General features: G+C 41.9%; 2 protein-coding genes across 5 annotated transcripts in view; one reads left to right on the plus strand and one right to left on the minus strand.

The window, feature by feature from the left end:
* Positions 1 to 15,552, plus strand: part of MINA (MYC induced nuclear antigen) — a 47,855-nt gene extending 32,303 nt beyond the window's left edge. For 2 of the 4 annotated variants that reach the window (XM_012733099.1, XM_012733122.1), the window contains exons 5-10: positions 7,556 to 7,659; positions 10,275 to 10,377; positions 11,024 to 11,192; positions 12,415 to 12,503; positions 12,929 to 13,015; positions 13,262 to 13,963. In XM_012733099.1, coding sequence (XP_012588553.1) covers positions 7,556 to 7,659; positions 10,275 to 10,377; positions 11,024 to 11,192; positions 12,415 to 12,503; positions 12,929 to 13,015; positions 13,262 to 13,420 — 711 coding nt within the window. In that variant the 3' untranslated portion in view covers positions 13,421 to 13,963. Of the gene's footprint in view, positions 1 to 7,555; positions 7,660 to 10,274; positions 10,378 to 11,023; positions 11,193 to 12,414; positions 12,504 to 12,928; positions 13,016 to 13,261; positions 13,964 to 15,487 lie in introns of those variants that run through there. The other 2 variants (XM_004675269.2, XM_004675270.2) reach the window with 2 other exon arrangements.
* The window catches only part of CRYBG3 (beta-gamma crystallin domain containing 3), a 99,054-nt gene continuing 86,375 nt past the window's right edge, over positions 14,544 to 27,222 (minus strand). The window contains exons 18-22 of the mRNA XM_004675271.2: positions 23,778 to 23,917; positions 20,006 to 20,129; positions 16,171 to 16,329; positions 15,546 to 15,705; positions 14,544 to 14,891 (exon numbers count right to left, since the gene is read on the minus strand). Of these exons, the coding sequence (XP_004675328.1) occupies positions 14,803 to 14,891; positions 15,546 to 15,705; positions 16,171 to 16,329; positions 20,006 to 20,129; positions 23,778 to 23,917 (672 nt within the window). The 3' untranslated portion in view covers positions 14,544 to 14,802. The remainder of the gene's footprint in view (positions 14,892 to 15,545; positions 15,706 to 16,170; positions 16,330 to 20,005; positions 20,130 to 23,777; positions 23,918 to 27,222) is intronic.

Below are 27,222 nucleotides of genomic sequence, written 5' to 3' on the forward strand. Positions count from 1 at the left end.
TATCACATTTTCTTGATCCAGTTATCCATTTTTGGGCATTTTAATTGTTTCTAAGACCTATTATAAACAGTGCTACAATAAACATAGGGGTACTAATTCTTTTGAATTAGTGTTTTTGTGTCTTTTGCTGGTTCATATGGTAGTGCCATTTTTAGTACTCTGAGGATCCTTCATACAGCTTTTCTTAGTGGTTGGACCAGTTTGCATTCCCACCAGCAGTGGAGGGGAATTCCCTTTTCACCACATCCTCACCAACATTTGTTGCTAGTTTTTTCAGTATGTACCATTCTTACTAGTGTAAGGTGATATTTCATTGTGGTTTTGATTTGCATTTTCCTGTTTATGAGGGATGTTGAACATTTTTTCATATACCTGGAGGCCATTTGCATTTCTTCCTTGTAAATGTCTCTTTTAAGTTCTGCCTATTTTTTTTTTTAAAAGATTTATTTATTTATGCATACAACAGCTGGGTTACTGCGGGGGACCTTGCCCAGCAAGGCCGGAGATTTGGGGCCCCAGGTCCGGCGAACAAAGGAAGCAGTCACACACATGTAGCAGAACAAAGAAAGAGCTCTTTATTGGGTTTTATCTCAGCTTTATACAGGAGGAGAGGGATGCCAGGAAGGGAGAAGGCCAATAGAAATGCAACATGTTTTTTGGTGGCAGTTGGTCTCGCGAGGGGCGAAAGTGGGCGAGAAAAGAAAGAGGAAAAGGAAAAGGTGGAGGCAGGGAGCTCCTCCCGCATGCCTTTTGCAACCCGGATGTTTTTCTCTATCCGGACTCCATTTCACCTTTTTATGGGTGCTGACAGATGCCAGATGCCGGCCTCGGTCCCCAACAGGTTACAGGTCAGAGGTTTGTGGGGGGTGGGAGAGGAATCACCGGAGACAAGAGTGAGGAGTAGAACAGGCAGACTGACTGAAATACACTGCTGAGAAGAACAGTGAGTGGAACAGGCGAGGTCTGCCAGACCATGTGGGTCACCTCCCTGGCCAGGGATCAAACTCATGCTTGCAGCGGCTATGGATAGCTTCATAGCGCTATGTTTTAACTCATTGCACCACCAGGGAGGGCCCAAGTTCTGCTCATTTTTTTGTCTGGATTATTTACTTTGCTTTTGTTGTCATTTGTGTTCTTTGGATATCTTTGTGTTCACTCCCTTTTTAGTTGTATGGAGTGCACAACTTTTCTCCCAATGTCCCTTTTGTTGTATGGAAGCTTTTGTGTTTGATGTAATCTCAGTTGTTTTATCGTTTCCTTCACTTTCTTTGCTTTGGGGGATGATGAGTCTTTAAAATGTTACTGAGATGTCTGCTTACACTGTTTTATGTATATTTTATTCTATATATTTATGGTCTTTTGTTGAGAGCTTTTATCCATTTTTGAGATGATTTTTGTGCATGGTGTGAGGTAGTGGTAATTAAGGCTTTATAGAATAGTTTGAAGTCTGGGAGTGTGATACATCCATTCCCATTTGTTTACATCAGGAAAGCTTTGGCTATTTGTGGGTTTTTTTGTGGCTCCATGTGAATTTTGTCAATATTTGTTTTTTTTTTTCTTTGAAGAATGCTATTGAGACTTTTATAGGAATAACATTGAATCTGTAAATTGTTTTTGGTAGGATGACTATCTTAACAATGTTGATCTTTCCACTCCATGAGCAGGGATGTTTTTCTACTTCTTTGTGTCTGCTATTTCTTTCTTTTTTTTTTTTTTAAAGATTTATTTATTTGTAAATACAGAACTGGGGTACAGGCCAGAAGCTCAGGGGCGGCGAGAGGCTTCACCAGAGACAGAGTGGGGAACAGAACAGGCAGATCGACGAAGTACACTGCTGAGGGGAGCAGCGGGCGGGCCAGGAGAGGTCTGCCACGCCATGTGGTCACTTTTAACCGTGTTTTATAATTTTCTTTGTAAAGATCCTTCACCTCTTTTGCTGTGTTTATTTTCAAATATTTGAATTTTTTGTTTCAATTATAAAAGGGACAGTTTCTTGATTTCTTATTCTTCAAATTAATTGTATATAGGAAGGCTACTGGTTTTTCTGTGTTGATTTTGTATCTTGCTACTTTATTAAACTGGTTGATTATTTCTGTGGAGTTTTTTTTTACTAATTTTTAGGTCACTGATTCTTTTTTTTTTTTTTTTTTTTTTTTTAGCTTTATTTTTGCATATAGAACTGAGGTACAGGCCAGAGGTGTGGAGGCAATGAGAGGATTCACCAGAGAGAATGGGGAGATCGACTAAAACACTGCTGAGGGGAGCAAGGGGCGAGGCAGGATAGGTTTGCTGCACCATGTGGGTCACCTCTGGGGCAGGGATCAAACTTGCACTGAAGCAGCTGCAGTTAGCTTGCAGTGCTATGCCCCAACCCATTGCATCACCAGGGAGGGCCCTTCTGTGTTTTTAGGGCTCTCTGTAGATATCATATTACCTGCAGATAGTGATTGTTTTACTTCTTTGCCTACTTATTTGGATTCCTTGTATGTCTTTCTCTTGTTGCTCTGGTTAGGACTTCAGTATTATACTGAAAAGCAGTGCTAAGAGTGGACATCCTTGTCTAGTTCCTGATCTTATGGGAAAGGCTTTTCGCTTTTCACCATTGAGAATAATACTGGCTGTGGGTTTGGGTATATGGCTTTTATCATGTTAAAGTATGTGCCTTCTACCCCAAGAATTTCAAGGGCCTTCATTATATGATCATATGGTTTTTCTTTTTCTTTTTCTTTTGTTGATGTGTTGGATTATATTACTTGATTTTCACATGTAGAACTTTCTTTGTGCTCCTGGGATGAATCCCGTTTGATTATATTATCCTTTTGATTTTGTTGAAGATTTTTTATCAGTGTTCATTAGGGAAATTGTGTTTTTTCTGTGTGTGTGTGTGTCTGGTAATAGTGTAATGTTGGTGTCATAGAATGAATTTTTTGTATTACAGGTTTTTGAAAGTTTATTTATGTGTAGGATGGGCACTAATTCATTTCTGAACATATGGTAGAATTCATTTGTTATGCTGTCTGGTTCTGAGTTTTGGGGGGAGTGTTTTGATTACTGTTTCAATTTCACTGCTTATAATTGGTCTGTTTAGGTGTTCTATTCTTGATCTGCATTGTATAATTATATCATTGAAGAATTTGTCCATCTCTTCTAAATTTTTGAACTTGATTGCATATAAATGTTCATAGTAATCTTTGATTATGCTTTTGAGTTCAGCTGAGTCTGTTGTAATTTCTCCTTTTTCATTTATGATCCTATTTGTGTTTTCTCTCATTTTTTATTTGTGAGGCTGGCTAGAGGGTTTTGTTTTGTTTAGTTTTTTGTTTTTTTTTGTCTGCTTTTTAGAAGAATCAACCTTTGGTTTTGTTGATCTTTTGGATTTTTTTATTTCTATTTCATTTCTGCTTTGATTTGCACTATTTCTACTGGTTTTGGGGTTTTTTGGTTCTTTTTCTAATTTTTCAAAATGGGAGATTTGGTTGTTTCTTTGAGTTCTTTCTTGTGTCTTGATGTGAGCCTGTATTGTTATATACTCTCCTCTTATTACTGCTTTTGTTGTATCCCATATCTTCTGGAAAGTGGTGTCTTCATTGTCACTCAAAGTATTTTTAAATTTGTCCTTTGATCTCCTCTTTAAGTCTGTGGCCTTCCAGTGTTGTGGATTTCAACCTGAGCGATGTGGGAGGATTCCTTGCTTTCTTTTCATGGTTTCTTTCTTTCTTTCTTTTTTTTTTTTAAAGATTTATTTATTTGTGCATACAGAACTGGGGTATAGGCCAGAGGCTCAGGGGCGGTGAGAGGCTTCACCAGAGACAGAGTGGGGAGCAGAACAGGCAGATCGACGAAGTACACTGCTGAGGGGAGCAGCGGGCGGGTCAGGAGAGGTCTGCCACGCCATGTGGTCACCTCCGGGGCAGGCAGGAATTGAACTCATGCAGAAGCGGCTTTAGATTCTCAGTGCTGTGCTTTAACCCGCTGCGCCTCCAGGGAGGGCCTCATGGTTTATTTCTATTTTGATGCCGTTAGAGAAGACGGAGTGATTTTAATCTTTATCTGTTGATAGTTGTCTTGTGGCCCAGTGTGTGATCGATTCTGGAGAATGTTCCATGCATACTTGAGAAGAATGTATGCTCAGATTTTTTTGGGGTGCAGTGTCCTTTAGATGTATGTTAAGCCCATGAGATCTAGGTCTTTATTTAGGGCTCTGGTGTCTTATCTTTTGCCTCATTGATCTGTCCTTGGTGCAAGTGGGGTGTTGCAATCTCCCACTATATATGTATTTTCACTAATGTCAGTTTTCAGAGCTGATAGTAATTGTCTTACATATTTTGGTGTCCTTCATGGTGAGTATATGTTGATGAGTGTTATACCTTCTGATGTTTTGTCCCCGTGATCATAATGTAGTGACCATCTTTGTCTCTTTTTGCTTTTTTTAGCCTGTTTCACCCAATATAAGTGTAGCTATTCCTACCTTCTTTTTGGTCCATTGGCTTGTAGGATTATTTTCCAACCTTTTACTTTCCATCTATGTTTAACTTTTGTAGTTAAATGTGATTTTTGTAGACAGAAAAAGGCTATATTTTGCCTTTTAATCCTGCATGCTCTTTTTTTTATTGATGAGTTTAGTCCAGTTACATTTACAATTAATATTGATTCAGTGGTGTGTTAGACATTTTGTCTGTCCTTTTGTATTTTATTCCTTGTCTTATTCTGTTGGTTTGGCTTTAGGACTTGTAGCCTTTTGGGGGGGGGGGGATTGGGAACTTAGTTGTAATGAATTTCTGGAGTTTGTATAAGAAGGAGCTTATTTTTTCTTTATAGAGGAAGGAGAAAGTTGCAGGGTATTCCTGGTTGATATTTGCTGTCTTTGAGTTTGTTGAATGTGCCACTCCACTCTGTGCTTGCCCATGGTGTTTCTTTGGAGAAGTTTGATGTCAGCCTGATTAGTTTTCCGTTAGAGCTTATCGGCTTCTTCCCCCTTGTCAGCTTCATTATTTTTTCCTTGTTTTGGAGTCTTAAAAGCTTTACTGTTCTGAGTCTCGCTTAATTTTCCTTTAATTGTGGTAATGTGGTGGTGTTCTTACCTCTTGTATGTCTATTTTCATGTCCTCCTTTGTATGTCTATTCTCATGTCCTCCTTCATGCTTGGAAAGTCCTTTTCGATGATCTCCTTAAATAGTTTCTCAGTTTCTTGGTGTCTCGCCTTACCATCTGGGATTCCTGTAACTCTTACACCACTTCTCCTCATGGTGTCAGATAGTTCTCAAAGTGTTTATTCTTTTTCCTTTGTACTTCTCTTTCCTTTTCTTTTTTTTGGTTCTTTGTTACTTCGAGAGTACTGATTCTTCCATTTCATCAATTCTGTTTTCATTGCTTTTCCCAGATTTCCTTAGCTTCTCCTTACTCTTGATTTCCTGTGTTTGTCACTTCCTTTTTTAGGGACTCAGTTTCATTCTTCAGTTCATTAATTATTTTTCTCCTGTTGTTCTCTTTTCTTTTGGTCTTCATGTTTTCTTAATTCTGATAATATTAAATTCTCCATCTGGTAGGCAGAGAAATTCTTCCATGTCATTGTTGTTCTGTTCTGGGTGCTGATTTTCTTTCTGTGTATGCCCTTCCCCTGAGGGCTTGCTTGGTTTTGTGAATCTTTCCTTATCTCGGCTGTTTGTTTTCTAATTTGTTCAGTGCACGGGGACACTGTGCTACTGGCATTGGTGGGCATCTCTTTGGTGTGCTCCTTCTGGCATGTTGGGAACTGGTGGCCAGATCGAATCCAGCATTGTTCATTGAAACACCACAAAGGTAGCAATGCTGGTGAGTGCTGTCCCTGAATATCCCCTCACTCTGTAGGTACTTAGTTACACAAGGGCTTTGCGGGGTCCTCGTCTTCCAACAAAGGATCTGGTGCTGTGCTTTCCTGGTGTCTGCAGTTTGCCTTGCTGGAAGATCCCTCAGTTAAACTCAGTTCCAAAGCCCAGGCAGTCTCCAGAGGCTGCAGCGACTTTGCTCCATGCACACTTCCCTACTGACTCCCGTTTTGGGGCCCGCCCCCTTTTTCAGATCCAGAGGGTGGTTGTGGGGGTTCCTGACTTCCAACAGTGGTGCAGGGATTGTACTCTCCTGGTGTGGTGCCCTGAGTTCACTTTGAGGGCGGACCCCAGTTCAGCTTGATTCCAGTGCTCAGGTGGGCGCCAGGGGCCTGCAGCAGCTTTGCTCTGTTCACACTTCCCTGCTCAGAACATTTATTCTTAACAGGGCCCTGCCCGTCCATTTCTATTTCCATTTGCATTCCTCTCCATCCTCCCCCCTCCCAACTGATTTTGTCTTCATTGTATGTATTGTCTCTTCTCCCTACTCAACTGCTTGTCTTGTCTTCTGGAATGTCCTGCATAAGGTTAGGTCTTTGTTGTGTTCATTGCTCTATCCCGGGGCTTTGCATGGTGCCTGCCATGGGGTGGGCGAGCAAAGTTTGTGGGATGAATAAATGAATGGGTGAGTGAAATATATTTGACAGCAAATGATGCCATGATTATGAGCCGAGGCATTTATTTACTGTCAGTTTGGTGTCATTCAGGGTAAATGAGCCATCAAGATATCCCTTAGGAATATAGACAGAGAGAGAGATACATTGGATTTTGCTTTAAGGAAAACCTTATTTCTTTAGTTTTTAAATTGGGTACTATTGAAATCTCCCCCTAGGACCTGTGCTCTTAACCACTGAGCCACACCACTTCCTGTGGTTGCAGGGACAAGATAATGGCTCTCAGGTTTCCCACTCCTCTGCTGTTACTACATGGAATGTTTTCCATCTAGATGAGACTAAGATGCTATAGTTTAGCGCAGGTGTGATTTGTGTCCACTGATTTAGAGGAAAGGCCACTGCATCTTTGGTTATGTCTGGCTTTTAGGTTCAAGTGAAGGGCTACATGGCTTTGCAGCCATTCAAACACACCTGGCACCTCTGTTATACAGTAATGTTTGGATAGTTTAGGCTCTGGATATATGAAATATCGACCCTGTCTGGAAGAGCTGAAAAACTGTTGGGGTTGGGAACTGGCAGATGAAATAGGTAACAGTGTGAGCACCAGCCCATTATTGCATCTTTACTCTTCAAAATAATCCTATGAGATATGAGGATGTTGCTTCCATTTCACAGATAAACAAATTGAGGCTTTAAGGTGTTCTGTAATTTGCTGGAGTCCTACTCTTGACCCTTGAAGCATGGAAAGGGAGGGAACTGACTTCCCTGGCACAGGATGTCACCTGCTTAACCAGACAGGGTGGTTTCAGGTATATCTGGTCTCAGCTTGTGAATTAAGAAAGTGACTTCAGGTTCTGAAAGCCTCTCTAGGGATGGGGTTCACAGTGAGAGGCTCAGTCATGGAACTAGACGAGTTGGACACCCCAAGAATCCAGCACACAGACATCTTCTTGAATTACTAAGTAGAGGTTTCCAGGAAGAGGGACTGAAACTTAAAAGCCTGTCTCCTTAAAACATAGAGGACTGAGAGGATAGACTCCTCATCAACTCCCATACCCCTTTCTTGTTCTTGTTTAGCCAGGTGATTTGCTCTACTTCCCCAGAGGGACCATCCATCAAGCGGACACTCCTCCAGGGCTGGCCCACTCCACACATGTGACCATCAGCACATACCAGAACACGTGAGCACTCTGCTTACTGGCCTGGCCATCAAGTTGTGGCTCACAGTAGCTGCCTTCAGGAGGGACCTGGGTGGTGGTGGGAGGCAGTGATGGGCACCACCCTGAAGCTTATCCCACTTGGGTTTAGACTTCCCTGCTGACCTCATATCCTTCAGTGACCCGTGGGTGCCTTTGGGCTACCTGGGCTGCTTCTGACTGAAGGACATGGGAAGTTGCCTAAATAAAGGCTCCCACAGTTTGGAGACAGGACTGAAGTTGAGGGTGTGGCTGTGACTGAGACCACGCTGGGCTCATAGTTTCTGCTTTATTTTTAAATTTTTAAAAATTGTGACGGTTTATATAACATAAAACATGGCATTTTAATCATTAATTGTGTTCACACTGTGACTTTCACCACTGTTTCCAGAATATTTTTATCACCCAAACAAACTCCATAAACACTGAAAACTCTTGGTTTCTATTAAGATTTCCACATTTTACAGTTGAACTTCAGGTAGAAAGGCATTCTGGAGCAGTGAGGCCTAAAAGCACAGGTGCTGAAAACAGTTCTACTTAACATCGTTTCCTTGGGTGCCCTTATGTCAGGACCCGGGCAGCAGCGCCCTTTTTTGAATAGCAGTGACCTTGCTGATGATACACATTCCATTAAAAATACCACTCATTAATTGTGGGACATGCAGCAGTGTACTGAAGGGCTCTGTGTGAACTCATAGTCTGGGAGTGGAGGTGAGCGGGGTGTAAGTCCTGTTACAGGTTTCATCGCACTAGGAGCAGAGCACAGCGGGATGTGCTTCACTAAGTTGGGCGTTGGGGGAAGTTTCGGAAATCACTCAACACCCGAGCTGAGTGGCTTAAAGCATGAGTAAGTGGAGGGAGGTGAGAAGCACACGAGAGGCCATTCCAGTCCAAAGGACAGCAAATCCCCCTCCACTTTCCAGCTAAGATTTGGGAAGCATGTTGGTAAGTGGACCTCTGCCTCCGTGCCTCGCTTTCCCATACAGGGAGGTCTAGCTGGAACCTGGCCCGAAGTTACCGTTCTTTGCCCACAACTAGAAGGCCAAAGCTGTGTTTGATCCCTTTATGAGGAATGTCTTGTTGCTGTGACTAGCAACTACTAGTAACTTCTATAGCAAGAGAAAGTCTCCAAAGCCCATTCAGGAACAGCAGGGGTGACTGGAAAGTGGGTTGAGGAACTGGAGAAGGGTGGGGCCATGAGGTGGATCTCCCACTTCCTTCTAGATCCGAAGCCAGGTTAGAGAAGTGGCCTTCTCAGGGTATGGGTAGGCAGAGCGGCTGATTTGTTTTGGGCAGACTGACTTGGGGCTCCCGCAGGGTAGCTGTAACTGGAGGACCATCGCTCCCATGCCTTGGTCCTCTCATGCTCCTTAGAGCCCCGTGACAGAGTGGGGCTCTGCGCTCTTCCTCATAGCCCTCCAGGGTAGCGTTGCTGGAACATTTGGGGGCCTTCCCTGTGGGACAGCAGCAGGTTGTTGACTGGTGGTCTGACTACCGTGAATCCCCCAACAGGTGTTATATCCAAGTTGAGCACTCCAGAAGCTATTCTGAGTCTGAAGAGTGTGGTGCAGTTAAATTCCTCTTTGAGCTGTTGCTGCATGAGTGACTGACACCTGGGACCTTGCAGAGACAGTATTTACTGGGTGCTGCTGAAGGATCTGGATGTGACCTCACATGGAAGTCAGAGTGAGGGGGGTGGCGTGTTACATTTAGTTGCAGAGTGGTGAGGCAGGCCCATAATGGATGTCTTGGGAAAGTGTCTCTCTGGTCACTTTTGTCCTTTGCTACTTTTCCAGGAGGGAAGCATCAAAGAGTTCAATTTTGTGTACTGAGAAACAAAAGTCTTCCTGTGAGTTTCCATTTTGCACATAGCTGGCAGCTGGAATCCCCTGGTCCCAGGAGAATTTTAAACAGCTAACACTTGTTTAAAGAGAACAGCCCCACTGTGTACATCCACATTGATACACATCTGGGCTGGGCTCATTGTAAATACCCCAAGAGAGCAAAGGTAATTTTGAACCCCAATGCTCAGGCCTCCGTGATTTCGGCGCCTGGCTTATGCCTCATTAAAGCCATGCTTTGGCTTAGTATGGCACGAAATCAATTGTTCTGACATTGTTAAATGTTGCATATTTTACTGAGGAACAACACATAGGAAAGTAATATTTAACTAGTTGAATTATTACACATCCTGCTGAACTTGTGGTTACCTAAAGTGTATCGCTTTTGAGTTTTTTTGCACATAACTTTTTTTAGGTCCTGTGATTGACTTAAATTTTCTTACCAAGTTCTCATATACTTGAGGTACATTGAAAACATTTTTAAAAAAGTGATCCCCTTAACTCCCTGCTTATGTCAGTGTACAATTTATTGTTTTTTTAATTTTAAGAAAAATCACACATGAAGTCCAGCTTCCCACTTCTAATGTTCCACACAAGTGTCTGGAATGATTGAAGTCAGTAATGGTGAATGATGTCAATTTGTACTCTGAATGCGCAGGCAGCAGAGTTGACATGCAGTATGTAGCTTCCAGCTTTACTGGTAGTATTTTGTGTATGTGTTGTGTGTGTTCACTGCTTGCTCTCTGGCACGTGTTCCAGTTCCTGGGGAGATTTCCTTTTGGACACCGTCTCGGGGCTTGTGTTTGATGCCGCAAAGGAAGACCTGGAGTTACGGGCCGGCATCCCCCGGCAGCTGCTCCTGGTAAGGAGGGAAAGCAGGTGGCACGGTGGGGTGCTAGCACAGCCCAGGCCACCCAAAGCGGTGGCCCACTTGCAGGGGCCGGGGGTCGGTCCCCCACCAGCCAGGCTGCCCCCTCCCACAGCTGCATGGTTTGCAGAACACGGAGTATTGCACGTTGTGTTCTGTACACAGCTCTTCCGTGGGGGCAAGAGCAGCACTGTGTTCGCTCAGTAAACGACAGTGACTAACACAGCATGGAGAACTGGCGATTCGGCATAATGAGATTACTGGGGGGGGGTCCTGGCTGTGACCCACCCTGCTTTACCTTTGAACCAGTAGCAAGCACTGCGTGGCTGGCTATACGATAAGTATATTAGTACTGAGTCAGGCAAAGTTTGCTTTGTTGTCTGAATATGTCATGTTGGGATGATAACATTTTAAAAATGAAGGGATCTCTTCTTTGCAAGCAAATTCCTGGAAGTTGCTTTTTTTGGCAAACTAAGCAACTTATAAGCATTGGTGACAAGGAAATAATGGACTCTTAGAGTTTTTAAAGACCCATTCTTCCTGCCCTGGTGCTCATTTCTGTGCTCTCTACTCCGGAGACTGGGGCCTGGGCAGCAAGTTCTGGTGAAGTCCAGACCGGAACTCACTTCTGTGTTCGTAGCAGGCAGAAACCACAACTGTTGCAACAAGATTAAGTGGTTTTCTGAGGATGCTTGCAGACCGGCTGGAGGGCACCAAGGAACTGCTTTCTGCAGACATGAAGAAGGATTTCATTGTGAACAGACTCCCGCCTTACCACGGAGGAGACGGAGATGAGCTTTCAACACCAGGTGGAGATTATCATTTTCTTCCCATAGCTGAGGCTTTGCTGGGTGGGCCCCTCACTTGGGCACATGGAAAGTATGGAGCACCTAAGAATTAACATGGACTTAGCTCAGGGGTGGGTAAAATACAAGAATGCCTAAAGTTACCACTGAGCTTCCCCAAGTCCTAGGTGGTTAATTGGTGACAGGTTTGGACTGCACATTACCTAAATACGCTGCTGAATGAATGGTGTCAACGATTTCAAAAACCACGCTGATGTAGTCAGAAGTGGTTTGTTGTTGACTTGTGGCTACAGGAAGGAGCACTGGGAACTGTGGCCACCACAGTAAAAAAGTGGATGGGTAATTTAATAGGATTTGGACATGAATTGCATGATTGTCATCAAGGAAGCTGTGCTGTAGATTTGGATGCTTTGACGACATAGGCGGGATTATGGAGTCTCCTCCAAGCCTTAGCTACTAGGCAGGAGGGATGTACTGCAGCTATAATCAGCCAGGATAGATGTTTGGTCATTTTGTGGTTTGAATGAGATGTTCTGCTTTCTCCTGAGTTCTGATATGATTATGAAGTGATCTTGTTGTTACAGAAGTAGAAGCCTTAATGTGTAATTTGGGTGTTCTATGAAATTGTTTAACAGAGTTGTGAGTTCTAGACCACTTGACCTGTTTTTCTTAGTAAGGTTTGAGCAAGCATATATTTACCAACTTTTAAGAAAGCTTTAAAAAATCTATGCTCCTTTCATACCTTGGTAATGTTTCCATTTTTATTATCTTTGGAGTATGTTTGATTTTCTTAAATAGCACATTTTCAAGTCTACATATTTTAATCTGTAGCAGAACAGTTTTTCTGAGTTTCCAGCTTATGGCTCAGAATGTCTTACCTGCAAGGTTTTCCTAGCCTAAGCCATTGTGCTCCCTCAGTATATTTTCCCCAGCCACATGACCCTGTAAGACAAATCTGGGTTTAGGGGCTGCTTTTTCAGAAAGATTAAATCCAGCTTGATAGGAGTATTATTTTCTGTGAACTTTATTGTGTGACCTTCACAGACGAGTTGCTGTGGTCCCAGCAGCAGATACAGGTGCGAGTGAGGGGACAAGGCACCTCGATCTCTGTGTTGTGATAGCTTTCTTGCTTTGATGGTATTGTCTGATGTATTTAGCTGTCTGAGTGGACCTCTCTAAGGATGTTAAACAGGTTGGAGGCTGACTTTCTTTCTGGGTTTTCTAGCTGGACAGTTACCAAGACTGGACAGCACAGTGAGACTGCAGTTCAAAGACCACATCATCTTCACCCTGGGGCCGGACCAAGACCCATCTGTGAGTATCAGACTGGAAGAGGTTTCCCGTCTCAGGTTTAGGTCAGATTGTCCATATCGCTCTGTTCTTAAGTTTCCTGCTTATTTAACAGCTCAGGGCAAATCCTCCCTTCTGGCTGATCTTTGCTCTATAGCTAGAACACTTCCCAAACTGAGCCTAGAATCAACTTGAAAATTTAGATAACTTATTTAGGAAGTTGGGAACCATCCTGGTTTTACTGCCCTGTGTTCCTACTAAAGACCTTTCGTGAGAGGTACCCAACAGTATAAATCAAGTTTATAGAGTTGTTCTAATATATTGTGCAACTATTCAACTTAGCATAGTGTTCTTGCTGATAGGCTTCTATATAGAGTTTGTGAAATCAATTAACAAAGCCCTCAATGTTTTTTTATGACTTAAGATGTTAACTTTTCTTCTTTTCACAGGATGGAACTCGAGAAAAGATGATTTATATCTATCATTCGTTAAAGAATAGGAGAGAGATACACATGATGGGAAATGAAGAAACACAGGTTTGTTCCAACCTAAAACATTTCCCTTTGATTTATGGGTAATATCCTTTACTTATGACTTTAATGTGCATTTAACATTTCATATAATTGACAACTTTGAAAGGGGGTGATATACATGCATGAAAAGAATATAACTGGGACCTGTAGCCTTTGGGAAAGGTGTAATCATTGTGAAGCTTTAAGTTTCATTGAAAACGCACCATAAATGACCTAATTAGTAGTATTTGATTGCACTTTTCTTTTCAGTCTCATGGACTTCGCTTTTCTTTATCACACATGGATGCACTGAAACAGATTTGGAACAGTTCAGCTATTCCTGTCAAGGACCTGAAACTTAATTCAGATGAGGAAAAGGAAAACCTGGTATTATCCCTCTGGACAGAATGTTTAATCCAAGTAATCTAGTATTTCATACTAACCTTAAGTGAACAGACTGGGTGGGAGGCATGGCTAAGCACAGCTGTCCTTACGTGCGTGCACTAAATAATCCAGAAAGTGACAACACTGTACTTTTTACAAGTTTATTAGTCCAGTGTGGTAGAAAAGGCACAACTTCAGTAAAGGTATCATTTAAATTTAGAGAATGTTACTTAGATTTTTGTCTTTGGGAAAAGCAATTTCCTTAAAATTGTAGAATTGATGAGGCTTTTTAAACAACATGAAAAAACAAATATTTACTTGGTTTTTACAATAAAAATATACATACCTTTGTTGTCTATGCAAGCCCATTCCATTAAATACTGCCCTGCTAATGAGAGGCACTCAACATCTGTGGGCTGAAGGAAGTTTAACAGATGCTACTGAATGACAAAGGATCCTGAGATTGAAGGGGGAAAACTCAGTATTTACATGGAAATACCCAAGTCTCTATAAAAAATACTTAAGATAGTGGCTTTTTGAGGTTAAACAGTTCAATGTTATTTTACATTCTAAAGTGCATACAGGTTGACACAATTTCTATATAAAAATAAAATAGATTAATTTGGCAAAAGTTGGGGTAATAAAAGATCACTTGCCTAAATATGTTTAAAACCAACTCAGAAGGAAAAATGCTTGTGAATTATATAGTGATTACTTCAAATTGAGTGAAAAACCAAGTTTTCTATCACTGTTCCACTTATGAGCAAAGCTAAAAATACTTCCTTTTTTAACCTGAACTTTCCCTCAGTAGCATAAAGAAGAAAAAGACTCTTATGTTGGTAAGTCTTTATAAAAATACTTCTTTGAGGGCAGGTGTGGAAAGATGAAATCGTAGCACAGCACCAGGTAGAGTCTCACTGCCCAGAATGGTCAACTTATTAGAGTATTAGGATGGCCTCACATTATTTCTGTTATTCTAGTCTGAAGGCCTGAGGAAACAGTGTCCACTGAAACAATCACAACACTTGAGTTACCTCCTGGGATCAGCTACAAGTATAAAAAAACTTAATAAAGAACCTTTAAAGGTTAATATAGGAAAAGAAATTGTTCATCTTTTTGAAAAAGTATAACAGGAATTTTGGTTTCCCTGTGCCTTAGATATATAATGGCTGTCACTACTAGGATTCATGTTTGATGGACAGAAAGGAAAAAAAAACAGCCTCATGAAACGCTCACCAAAACTGGAGATCCAGGAGGAACAGAACCTTTCTCCCAGAAATCATAATGTAGTCTTCACTGGATAAATAACAGATAGTCTTGGGGACAAAGTTCATTCCACTCAGTGATCCAGGAGTGTGAGGACAAGAGGCTTCCTTCCCATGAAACAAATTTCCTTCCTTTGCTCTTTCTAGAGAGATTGTGGATTCTCATAATATTTCAATGTCCCATTTCTGTGTATCTTCTCCCTCCAGGGGCTGATTTACAATAACATGAGTCTTGTCATAATAATTTCCTCCTAAAATAGAAGTTGTAAAAGAAAAGGTTATTTTTCACCATAGGTGCTTAACTACTTTTAGTTTTCATCAGCTTCTATTCAGCCCACTGTTTGTACAGACAAAGTAGTTTGAATTGGGAAACTGAATTTAACTAGGTTTAGCAATTACTCATCTCAAATTGAAGAACTAGAAGGTATAACAGATGATTGCATAACCATTGTGCACTGACAGGTACAATGTTTTTGTCCCTTTTGGTGGCTGTGACTAAAACCAATTACAAGCAACAGCCGTGAATAATATTGACCCTGAGGCTGTAATACTTAGTGTAAATTTTAACTGCGGGCTTTTAAGGATTACAGCAATTTAGGGCAAAATGTTACAAATATTTCCAAGAAATAGACATCCATGCTGAGGTTGTTGAGTCTTCAAAGTTACAATTGTTCTTAAAGATCATGTAGCAAGTAGAGGTTTTATATCTGTACTAAAGAACAAAGACCTTACATATTGTCCTTTCTTCTGCTTGTTCCATAATTGTTGTGCTTTTCAAAATGACTTACCTTTCTTTTTTTATTCAAGCATAATTACTTTTCTTATGTAAAAATTTCTTTCACCTAAGAGAAAGAGGTCTAGCATATAAGATGGCCTCTGGGACACGGAACACTGAGCAGGCCCACCTTTAACATCAAGGACCAGTTGATCACTGAGATAAGAGCTGATGGTTCCATTTCTGTTCAGTCTCCACTTCTGCCTGAACTGCCCATGCTCAGTCCACAAGGCCACTTTAGCCCCGGGTGTATCCCGGCCACCAATCACATCGAGACATGTATCACTGGCCTGAAAGGATTAAGAAATAAACTGGCGGTAAGCACTGTTTGAAGTGTGATAACTTTTTTTTTTCATTAAATCTTCCTTAAAGGAAATCTGCATCCAACAACGGATGTTCAATGCTAGCCTGTTGAATTAAATGTTAAGCTCAAACTACCACATCTCAGCAAACAGGGACTTGATTTCCTTTCATAAACACTGACTTGCTACATTCAGACAATAAAATACTTTTCATTTTCGAACTGTGAGGAAGAAGGTAAATGATCCATGCGTGACACAGAAAATCAGGATTTAATGTTTTTAAATTGGTGTTCTATTCCCTGGGACATCAGAAGATGGTACAGAAAAACAAAAATTTCTCCAGTTTCTTTTACTTCACAGTATAGAAACAAATACACTTATCATGACATTAGATTTGGCAAGATTCTGGTTTCCAAAGTGATATGGTACGGCAGTATCAGTGTGGCTGCTTACCTTGGATTTAAAGAGTCCCCGGCAGTAGTGCCAGATCTGATTGTTCTTTCCACTGTAGGGAGAAATGCACACGGACGAAGCCCTGGTGTCAGCAGTATTTCCAGTGACGGTCAGATACTCATCCTGGGCTCGGTTCTTTATTCTGATGTACACTGCAGGCTGGCAGGGAAAAAGAAACAGACCATTAGGGAAGAACCTAAATGTGGAGCTTTCCAAACGGAAAGCTTGAGGGAACGTGAGAGGCAACAGTACTTTAGCAATTATTTATAAATTCCTACTTTTCTATTGACAAGTCCTTAGCCCAGTATGTACGAAGTATAAGGCTCCACGTATAAGAACTGAATTTGGTAAAGTCACAGTGTCAATATTTCTGATTATTGTACTAAGTACCAAATGACTATTGTGGGAGATCATGAGAAACCCAGCTACCTGAGGGCCACTGTAGCCTCTTTGTTCAGATTATCACTTGCTGACTTTCGTTTTTCTTCATAGGAAGAGCTCCTGTATGTTTAATCACTGCTTGAGGTATTCAAAAATTGAGTAGCATAGGACTTAATCCCCAGCCCTGGAATGTACAACTGAAGTTGTAAAATAATAAGATCTAGGACTTACCTCTAAAGATAAAAGCTAGTATTTATTGAAAGCTTAGTAAATGTCAAGCAGTGTGCTAAAGGCTTTCTGGACCATTGTCATCTCTGGGAATTAACCAGAATATCATTTTAAGTAGATAATGACCCTAATTTTATAAATAAGGTTTAACCCAGACATGGAGAAGCCAGGTCTCTCTGCACTCAAACCCTTGTTTTAACCAGTGTGCTGTAAAGGCATTTGCTAAAATGCTCACCAGGAATATTAGACTTAACTCCAGAAGGGGCAATGTGATTTAAAGATGATGAAATAGCACACAACTGAGGCTCCACAGAAACCATTCGCTGAGCTCTGGCCTCATGCCTCCCATCTTGTAACAGTCCCAGCACCCCCACCCATCACGTATAGCCCCAATGAATCCTGCTAAGTAGCAAGGAATGACCTGTTACTTAGTCAAGGAACACTTCACTAAAACCACTGTAACAGGATGCCCTTTCTAAGACCACTAGTGGTTTTCTCACTTTTTCAAAACTCAGATCAACATGAAGTCAGTTCTATTTTGGTAAATTATTGCCACGGTAAAGAAACAGACATGGAACATTTAAGTAAGCAAATTGAAGAGCACCTTTTTATCTGATACTCAAAAGTACATCAAGAAGAATTCTTGGCAAGTATTTTAAATGTCTCAAACCACTGCTTCCACATTCATAATGCAACAGTAATATACTTAAATTTCTCTAATTTGGCTTGGTCTCCCACAACTATTAATTGTTGAGGCTTCAGTGTATATTACAGTTTCCTTACCTTGTACAGGGGACAGCGGTTCGATCACGTTAGGTCCAAATATGAGTTTTGAATTCAACTCAAGCAAGGTACTAATTACCCTTATTACACAGTTTCTAGAGTATGAAGTAAAGGTGTACCAATAGCCTTACCAAAAAGGAAACAGGACCCATAATTCTGTGTCACAAACCTAGTAATCTTTTGTTGGGTTTCAAAGCTGTGGTCTGAATAAATAAGGAACACTTAAGATACTTTGAAATGAACTGTTTAACCAAAATAGAAATAAGGTAATTTTCTAATGCAAGAATAACAATGTTAGTTGTAAGAAAAAAACTTCCATCTGTTGTGCTAAGTCCTGTTTATCTCAGCACATTGAACAACAGGCAAGGAATCTTTCCCAGCATGAAATCACCTTTTAAAAGTGAGAGTAAGATTCTTGGTGCCCATCTGGGCTTCTAAAATTTCTAACAGAACTGAATCCTCACCTCTACCTCGCTTTACCCAGGCTGTCCACTGGGATCAGCAATTATCCTAGGTGACAGGAGTGAGGTAAGCAGAATGTGAAGAGTAGAATCCTGTACCACACAGCGGCAAGGAAACCCACACACAGGCAGCAATTGTCAGAGAACATCTTGGGGACACCAGGTAGATACTGTGTTGCGGTCTTTATATGCATTATTTTATCCTGACAGTCAGAAAAATAAACATTGTTCATCATTAAGCGACCTTGAGGTGGCAAGAAATGAAGGCTCACCTACAGGCACCCCACTTACAAGTGGCAGAGCGTGGGTCTGACCCACCGTGAGAATGGGTGGAAGGCCGGCTCCCATCTGTGTAACACTCCACATCACGACCTTGGCATTTCTCAGAGCTGGTCGTTACTGGGCTACACTTAGCATTTGCAAGATGAGTATCAGTATTAATCTTGGAGGCAAGCAGGGAATGGTTGCTTAAGAACAAAGATTTTACAGCATAACAGACTGAGATTTGAATTCTGGTTCTGACACTCGAATGAGATTTGCCAACTTGCTTTATTTCTCTGAGGCTTCTTTTTCTATCTGTAAAATGGGAGTGTTAAAGCCTACCTTAAATGGGCCTTCCCTGGTGGCGCAGCGGGTTAAAGTTCGCACTAAGAAGCTTAAGCCACTTCCGCATGAGTTTGATGCCCGCCTGCCCCAGAGGTGACCACATGGCATGGCAGACCTCTCCTGACCCGCCCGCTGCTCCCCTCAGCAATGTACTTCGTTGATCTGCCTGTTCTGCTCCCCACTCTGTCTCTGGTGAATCCTCTCACCCTCCGCATCTGTGGCCTGTACCCCGGTTCTGTATCAATCAATAAATAAATCTATATAAAAAAAAAAGTCTACCTTAAATGACTGGCTGCAATCAAGTGACAACATGCTTAAGAGGGATTAGAGAGAACTGCAGATGGTATGTCCCTGACTGTAACAGCCTCGCTTGGGTTCCCACCCTCAGTGAGCCTCCCACTACTCTCATGTTCCTGTTTTCCTTCTCTGACCTAGTCATTGCCTGTGTGTGGCTTACACATTGTTTTGCATTTTGTTTTTGCTTTGAGTGACCATATTTTACCCAGCAAGCAAGTAAGCTTCGACTAGGAAGAAGTCATGTAAAGCCCCTAGGCGTAACACTAAACATTTATCAACTTAACACATTAAGTTCTTAAAATAAACAAATAGTCCCTACAACATGCTGGACACTGTGACAGGCGCGAGGAACAAAAATCAGCCTCTACTCTCTCTGGGCGCGCTGGCGCTCCTGCAAGCCTTGTCACCCGCAACTGCGTGGTTACAGAGCACGTGCAGCGAGTGTCTCGTAGGTGGACGACCAGGGATGTTTTATAATTGACATGGAGAGAGGGGGAATAAGAGGGATAAGTAAAAACTAGCTAGCACAGAGGAAGGTCAGCAGTGCCTAGCCGGGGCAGGGCTATTCAGAACCTAAGCAGCACAGTACTCGGTACTGGGCCACGGGGAAGAAAACTGGTCAGAGGCGCTAGAGAGGCAGGAGCAGCGCTCAGAGACCAGGCTGCCGACTTCAGACTGTATCCTAGAGCAGGCGAAGCGGCTGAAGACTGACACGTCGTGGGAGAGTAAAATACTATTTTAACTCAACTGCCAGGATCCATCGTGGGTATTATGTAAGTAGGGAGAAAATCCAAACACTTAGGAAGTAAAGCTAATACCATCTCAAGAGTTCATGACTTCGCATTGCTTTTCAGAGAACTTAATAGTATTTTGTCATGGAAAAGCACAAGGTCAATAGGACTGTGTGGACCTTAAGTACAATCTTATGGACTAGATACAGTTTCTAATTAAGTCTTTATCCAAATCTGACTTCTCTGCAACACAAATGGCAAATCTAACTAAATATTTCAGATGCTTTGGCTTATGACATTTCTACTAGAAAACAGCTATTTCGGATTCCATGGCCCTTTACTCCTTACCTGCTTCATAGGGCGGAGTGAACCAATGGTTTTCCATCCACTGAATGCTGTCCAATTTGGGATCTCATTGGGCTCAAGTAGTATTTGTCGTCCCAAGAAATTGGATCCCTCATAAGCTATCCATCTATGTGAAAGCAAGGAAGAAAAAAGGAGGATACATCAAAACACCATGCAACCTCTTATCAAAGACTCCCAATGTTATACAATACAGGATCTTTGCAATACTTAGGTTGGAGGTGGGGAGGAGGGAGGTCAAAAAGGGAGGGAAGAGCGCAAGGGAATATGGTGCTGGGCATGGTGAAATGGCGGGAGAGCTGTGGGGCCAGGGCCATAAGGCAATCGCTAACAAATCCTTGACATCTGCTGCAGAAATAAGGCAGCTGGGGGCAATGGAGCTCTGGGCAGGATTACTGGGCTCTGCTGGTGGCCTCTGAAAACACAGTTGCAGAGGTTTGATCCTTACAACCCAACAAACTAATACAATGATGTATGCCAGCTTCAGTATATACAATGGAGCGGGGGAAGGGGGTGACAAAGCCTAGCTTTGAGATTTTTGAGCAAAAAATACAGATTTTATTTTTTAACAAAAATCAGGGATGACCAGAGAACCCAGTGGACTGTGGCTCAGGTTTAGATCCAGTCACAATACTGGTTTCCCTTCAAAACACAAGGATTCTGCTGCTGCTCTTTGATCCTTTGATAATATTCGGTCTTTTTTTTCCCACACCATTGACCTTTGAAGGTAGGTGGCCTAGCCCCTCGCCCCCCATCACTGCTCCGCAGTTGGAAAACACGAGTCTTTCCCAATAAAGCTCATCATCACATGTATTTTGGGCCCCTCAGGGTACTGCCATTCATAACGTCACGAAGAGCACTGATTAAAAAAAATTACTCATAAAAATCCCCAGTCTTACTCTTATTCCAAGGCCTGATGTCTTTGCAAATACTTACAAGTACCCTGGCAGCCTTCAGCTCTAGCCAGGTAGAGAGTGCAGAGCCTTCAAGAGCATTGAAAGCCTCAGGACTTAATGAAACATGGTTACATCCATCTCTTTCAGTATTAATGTTGGCTGCTCTTTTAAAAAAAAAATTAAAGGGCCTTCCCTGGTGGCGCAGTGGGTTAAAGCACAGCACTAAGAAGCTTACACCACTTCTGCATGAGTTTGATCCCCGCCTGCCCCAGAGGAAATCCACATGGCAAGGCAGACCTCTCCTGACCCGCCCGCTGCTCCCCTCAGCAGTGTACTTCATCAATCTGCCTGCTCTGCTCCCCACTCTGTCCATGGTGAATCCTCTCACCCTCTACATCTCTGGCCTGTACCCCAGTTCTGTACGAATAAATCAATCAATCTTTAAAAAAAAAAGATTTATGCATACAGACTTGGGGTACAGGCCAGAGATACAGGGGTGGTGAGAGGATTCACCAGAGGCAGTGGGGAGCAGAACAGGTAGATCAACAAAGTACTCTGCTGAGGGGAGCAGTGAGCGAGATAGCAGAGGTCTGCTGTGCCATGTGGGTCACCTCCCTGCCTGGGGATCGAACTCGTGTCGAAGTGGCTGCGGCTAGCTTCACAGTGCTGTGCCTTAACCCGTTGTGCCACTAGGGAGGACCCCAACATTGCCTGCGCTTTATAGTAATGACAAGTTACAGTTGTGATAGGCTGGCTAACAAAATGAGAAGATCACCTGGCCCTTTTCAGAAAAGATTGGCCACCACTTTCAGTGGCAAATCAGTTCAGTGGCTGTGAGGCTGGGTGGCTGATAGGATAAGGTGTAAGCATTTAGGTCAGTCAAAAGCTTTGGCAGAACAAGGTCATCACACACCATGTTTTCTGGAATTATCACTGAAAAGCAAGGTGGTTGCCTAGCTTGGTTCAGAGAAAGCACCCTGTCCCTCCAGAACAATATCAATTTGGCCAAATTGTGGAAATGGAACGAGACGGAGGAACACTTTCCTCCTACCCCTCCTTCCCTGCTCAGATCTATGCCACTAGATTGATGCAGCATCAGAAAAGCATTACCCACATCATCAGCTTTGCAGATTCTTTAGGTAGGTAGGGGAGATTCAGTTAAAAATGTAGGGAAGGTTTTAATATGCTGTATCTCAATCTATATTAATCTAAATGAATTCCACAGTTGAGCTGTGTGGGATGGTGCCTTAAGCATGGCCTCCACCATCACAGGCCAGAGATGGGCTAATGAGGACCTGGGTGAGATTAAACACACAAGCAAACAAAACTTGTCACTGTGGGTAGCCGACTGTGCACGAAATAGTATTCTTTGAGCTATCTGTAGCTAGGAAACTTCAAACAGCCTTTGCTACATCTTATGGTGGACTAGTTAGACCAGAACCATGGAAGTTGTTGGTAGATAATATACTGAAGAAATGTCAAGGTAAAATGGCACTGGTTTCTTTAAAAGAGTGAAATCAGACAAATCTTCAGCGGTAAGTCCATAAAAATTGTAAAGAAAGGGGCAAGAATGCTACAAAAGTCACATTTCACAGAGATGGAACATTCGAACAGATTTGATTAAGTGGTAAACAATATCCTGAACTAGAGGATTTTCATGCTTACAGATACCAATTTATGTTTAGTAAACAGCCATGTGAAAAGCTTTTCTGAAAAATATTTAAGCCACAACACATGCAAATATTACAGAAGCCACTTATTTTAATAGTTGACAATTTTCAAGTCAACTTATATCCTTAGCTTTCTCATCCCTGGATAGTCAAGAAAGTTGATCAAGCTATAATTTAAAAGTCATGAGAAAAAACAGTAATCTTTGTATTAATTACCAACAGTTATGTGCTCTTTTGATTGACTTTTGATACTGCCCACCAAGGGCGCAGGAGGCAGGCTTACAGTCCACTCTTTGGAAGTGGCTGACTCACAGATCATCCTTTGACTTCAGGGCCCCTCACATGCAGGCCTGTGAGCACTTCTGCTCTAAATCAATATGCAACCTCATGCCTGGTATCATTTTTCCTGTTTTTAAAGTGGTCTCCCAGGCTTCCAAAGAGCATGCCCCACATAACCTGAATTCACCCCTGAATGAACCGCAGCATGCGCAGGCAGGGTGGATCAGCCAGGAGACTAGCATGGAAGGGAGTGCACTGAGCAAGCAGGCCTGATAAACAGAATCAGAACCCAGTAACACAACAGTAGTCACTTGTCTTAAGCAGTCAGCAGTCTCAACCAAAGTTACCAGTTGGGTTAGGTTCCCCCTAAAAGGAAAGTGGGCTCAACTGGGTCCAGACACCTAGCTGACCTCTTTGGCCACATGCTGTGGACCACGGCAGCCCTTTGCTTACAAAAGGGTGTTTTTCCAGCCCCTCGCACACTGCTGCTTGTTGGAGACGATCCACCACAGTCATCTCTTATTTAAACAGAAACTCACATCACATCACCACCTCCCTGGTGGTGCAAAGGGTTAAAGCATAGCACTATAAAGCTAGCCGCAGCCACTCTGAGGAGAATTCAACCCCTGAGCAGGGAGGTGACCCATGTGGTGTGGCAGACCTCTCCTGTCTCACCCACTGCTCCCCTCATCAGTCTATTCAATCTGCCTTCTTCCCCACCCCCCCACTCTGGTGAATCCTCTCACCCCCTCCCCCTCTGCCCTGCCCCAGTGGCCTGAACCCCATCTCTTGTATGTATAATTTTTTTTTTTTTTTGTTAAAGAAACTGAAAGCACCAGCAGACCAAATAAGCACAGCAATGGGAGAGTAAAAATCAGGTGGCCACACCAAGGAAGCCTCCTCCATACTTACAGTCCACTTTTCACCCACACAGACTGTGTGTAGAAGTGCAGGTCCTTGTTCAGAACAGAGTTCACAGCCTCTTCTAGGTGTAACTCTCTTCCCTCACAATGTTCCAAAGCAAAAAGGCTGATGGAGGGTTCTTCAAAAACCTAACAGCACCAAAGAGAGAAAGATAGCATCACCACATGGGTTCGCCAGACCTGAGAGAGCTCAGTCACAGTGCAGGACATACCCAGACCCACTGTACTAAATGCATACTATACTGCTGTCACCGCTAAAGATGACAGTTGAAACTTCACTGATTAGTGATTCTTTTAGTCGCTTCTTGATAAATTAATCAGAAAAGCATCTTCATAATAAATACAGGCACTGGGTTCCAATCCCTTGTTACAAACAGGTGCTGTGGAACCTGGATGGCGCAGGACGAGAATGGCATCCTCACTTCACTGGAGGTTTGGGCGCAGTCACTGAGAAGCAAGATTTTATAATTCTGGGCTCTTAAAGCATTCATAGGGAGCAGAATAAAGGACTTTTAATGTAACAGGCCTAGTGCACAGGGCCGGGTGGTTTCTGCATTAAAAGTAAGTAGTAGATGCCTGTATGCTGAAATGAAAGGGTAAACTGAACTTTTCCCAACATTTCCACCCTTTAGCTTTTCAAAAGAAGCATTTCTGCTTACTTTACACATCTAGCTGTTGAGTGACTAGATAGCAGGATGGCAGACAAGCCAGAGCCTGGTCAGGCTCACAATCAACCACCATGGCATTCTTCCCAGTAGTGTTTCCAGAGAAAGAAATTAAAAGCTTACTAGTACACTAACCGTTACTCTAAAACAAAACAAAACAGGACCGGTGTACATTTTCTTTCTGAAGACACTACACAAAAACATGTTTTAAAAGGCTGCCATTATTCAGATTCCAACAAATTCAAAAATTTCAACAAATTTCAACAAAGTCACTCTCAAATTCAAAGAAGATATCGCATCTAGGATTTACCTTAAGGGAACAATGAAAAGGTTGGAGAGGATCTCACAAATTGTTTAAAATGTGTTTGCAAGGGGGTTGAGAAGAGGGTGGTAGAAACATGAGCACTGTTCCCTTGACAAGAAGGGTCAGGACACAAGTGCTAGGAAACCCAGTGTGTAAATGGTAAAAGAAAGAAACAGCATCAAGTAAGAAGTAGGACTCACAGCCCACGTTCCACTGACGATAATGGGGTAACAGCATGTGGTCCAGTCTGTCAAATCTTTAATTGGGGAACATTTATTATTACTGTTTGATGTTATTTACCCTAGAGGCTTGCCATATATTTGATGTGATTTTTCTTTATTTAAATTATTTTAATATAAAAAGTCTTAAGACAAATATATGTAAATTAAAAATGTTTGACTACAAATGTACTTTGTACTGAGGAGATTTTATAAACACTTGCTAATGTATGCAGGGTGGTGGGAAGTGGTTAGTGGATAATCATTCAGAAATAAGTGCTAGAGTGTATCTTAGCGTATTCAGATCTATTTTCCAAACATGGAATTCAGGAGCTACAAGCTATCAATAGCTTTCAAAATTGAAGGTGATCAAGCAATCAGAACTTTCCAAGGACAACAGAAACTACCAGAATGCAATTACAGTTTGAGCTTTACAAATGCCATGGCATCAGTCCACGTTAACTTAATAGACAGCCAAGCATCTGGGGTCTTCTAAGGTAACAGGACATTCCTGCTGGATCAAATCTAAGCCATGCAGAGTTTCTAAAAGGAGAATGTGATTAAGAAAGAAAAAGGAAACCAAAAAATTGAATAATTAAACTTTCAATAAGATAAAATCCCCTTGCTTCTCATCCTATGAATGTTTTGTTTTTACGTGAGAATACCAAATTCTTTGAACATAAAAATATTGCAAGCAGTTTTTCATCAAACTTTGTATTTCAAAATATCTTTGCACAATTCCAGAAATATTAAGGAAAACACAACAAATAGCTCAATTAGATCATATGCTATCAGGGCCCTCCCTGGTGGTGCAAGCAATATGAAGTTATCTGCTTTCTGTGGAATCTGTTCATTCCTGGATTCCCTCCCCACCACCACGCATCTTTGACCTGTACTCCAATTCTTGTATGCATAAATACATCTTAGAAAAAATTATATGCTCTCAATTTGTGCTTTAAATGGCAGTGATAGCAATAGATAATGTGTATAACACTATATGTGTCAGACACACATATACACATGTACATTTGCAACCTTCTGCAATCCCTTAGCTACAATTTTGAAATACAAAAATCCCTAAACCCAAAATTTTGCCCCAACTCACTTTTATGTTAAAGAATCTGACCTGAATATTTATTTACTAGAGTTATTCAAATTATGTAGTGATGGATATGTTTTGCTATAAGGAATATGAGAGTGTTTAATTAGAGAGTACAGCCTAGCACCCTTCTGAAGGCTTTTTCAAAATGTCATAAATGAACCATATTACTGGACTGTGTAAATCCTAAATCTCAACATAGGCTAGGGATTCTAGGACTGTATTCACCCCATTGATGGGGTGCTATCATTATCCCTATTTCACAGATAAAGAATCAAGGCATGAGTCCCACACAGTGAGTGAGACAGCTAGCACTGAGTCTACACAGTATGGCTCCCAAGTTAAGTTCTTTACCCCTACATTAGGGTTCCAAAATATCCTCCATACCAGTGATTTACAATGCAGACTATTTGTGAGTGGTGGACATGAGGTTATCTCAAGCACTGACTTCCTCTCGCTCATCCATTCTCACCTACCCAGCGGCTTAACAAATATGTCACCGTCTGCCTCTGAAGGGCCAATAAGCCTGCGCAAGCACTGCTAGCAGCGATTCACATCAACACATCTTCTGTATAACTGGATAAAAACATCTGTATCATTGGATAAAAGTTGGAAATCTAACTACTAACTTCTGACATTTTAACAACCACATAGACTTGCACTTTGGCATGTCTAGTTCTTTGTGTTTCAAATCATGGCTTATATGAAAAAGGTGTTGACAGTGCCTCAGGATTATGTTAATTGGCTCTAAGTATAATACTTTTATTCTAAAACTCTCATGCCATCAGCCACTGAGAACAGTGGTACTGCACACCCCAAGCTAACAATATCACTTACCGCCATGATTATTAAGTGAAACATAGTTAAAAAAAAAAAAAAGTTAACTATGGATTCACCTTTCCAACCGGTCTTTTAATTTTTTCCTTTTTTAAGAGTTACATTTCAAAATGTATCCAACTCCTCAAAGCAATACACTTTTCTGTACTGGAATGAAATGTTATAAAGAATATGAGTCCACCTGAATTTGAACACACCCCTTCTCTAGGGGTAGCCATCCCACTGAGGTTGTGAATCCTTCTTGCTTGTGATTTTATACTTTACTAATCATCAGTGTCTTTTAAATCTCACAGAAATGTATCTTAGTGTGA

This window comes from Condylura cristata, unplaced genomic scaffold (genome assembly GCF_000260355.1).
Source record: "Condylura cristata isolate star-nosed mole 26May11 unplaced genomic scaffold, ConCri1.0 scaffold00003, whole genome shotgun sequence".
NCBI classification, from domain to species: Eukaryota; Metazoa; Chordata; class Mammalia; order Eulipotyphla; family Talpidae; genus Condylura; species Condylura cristata.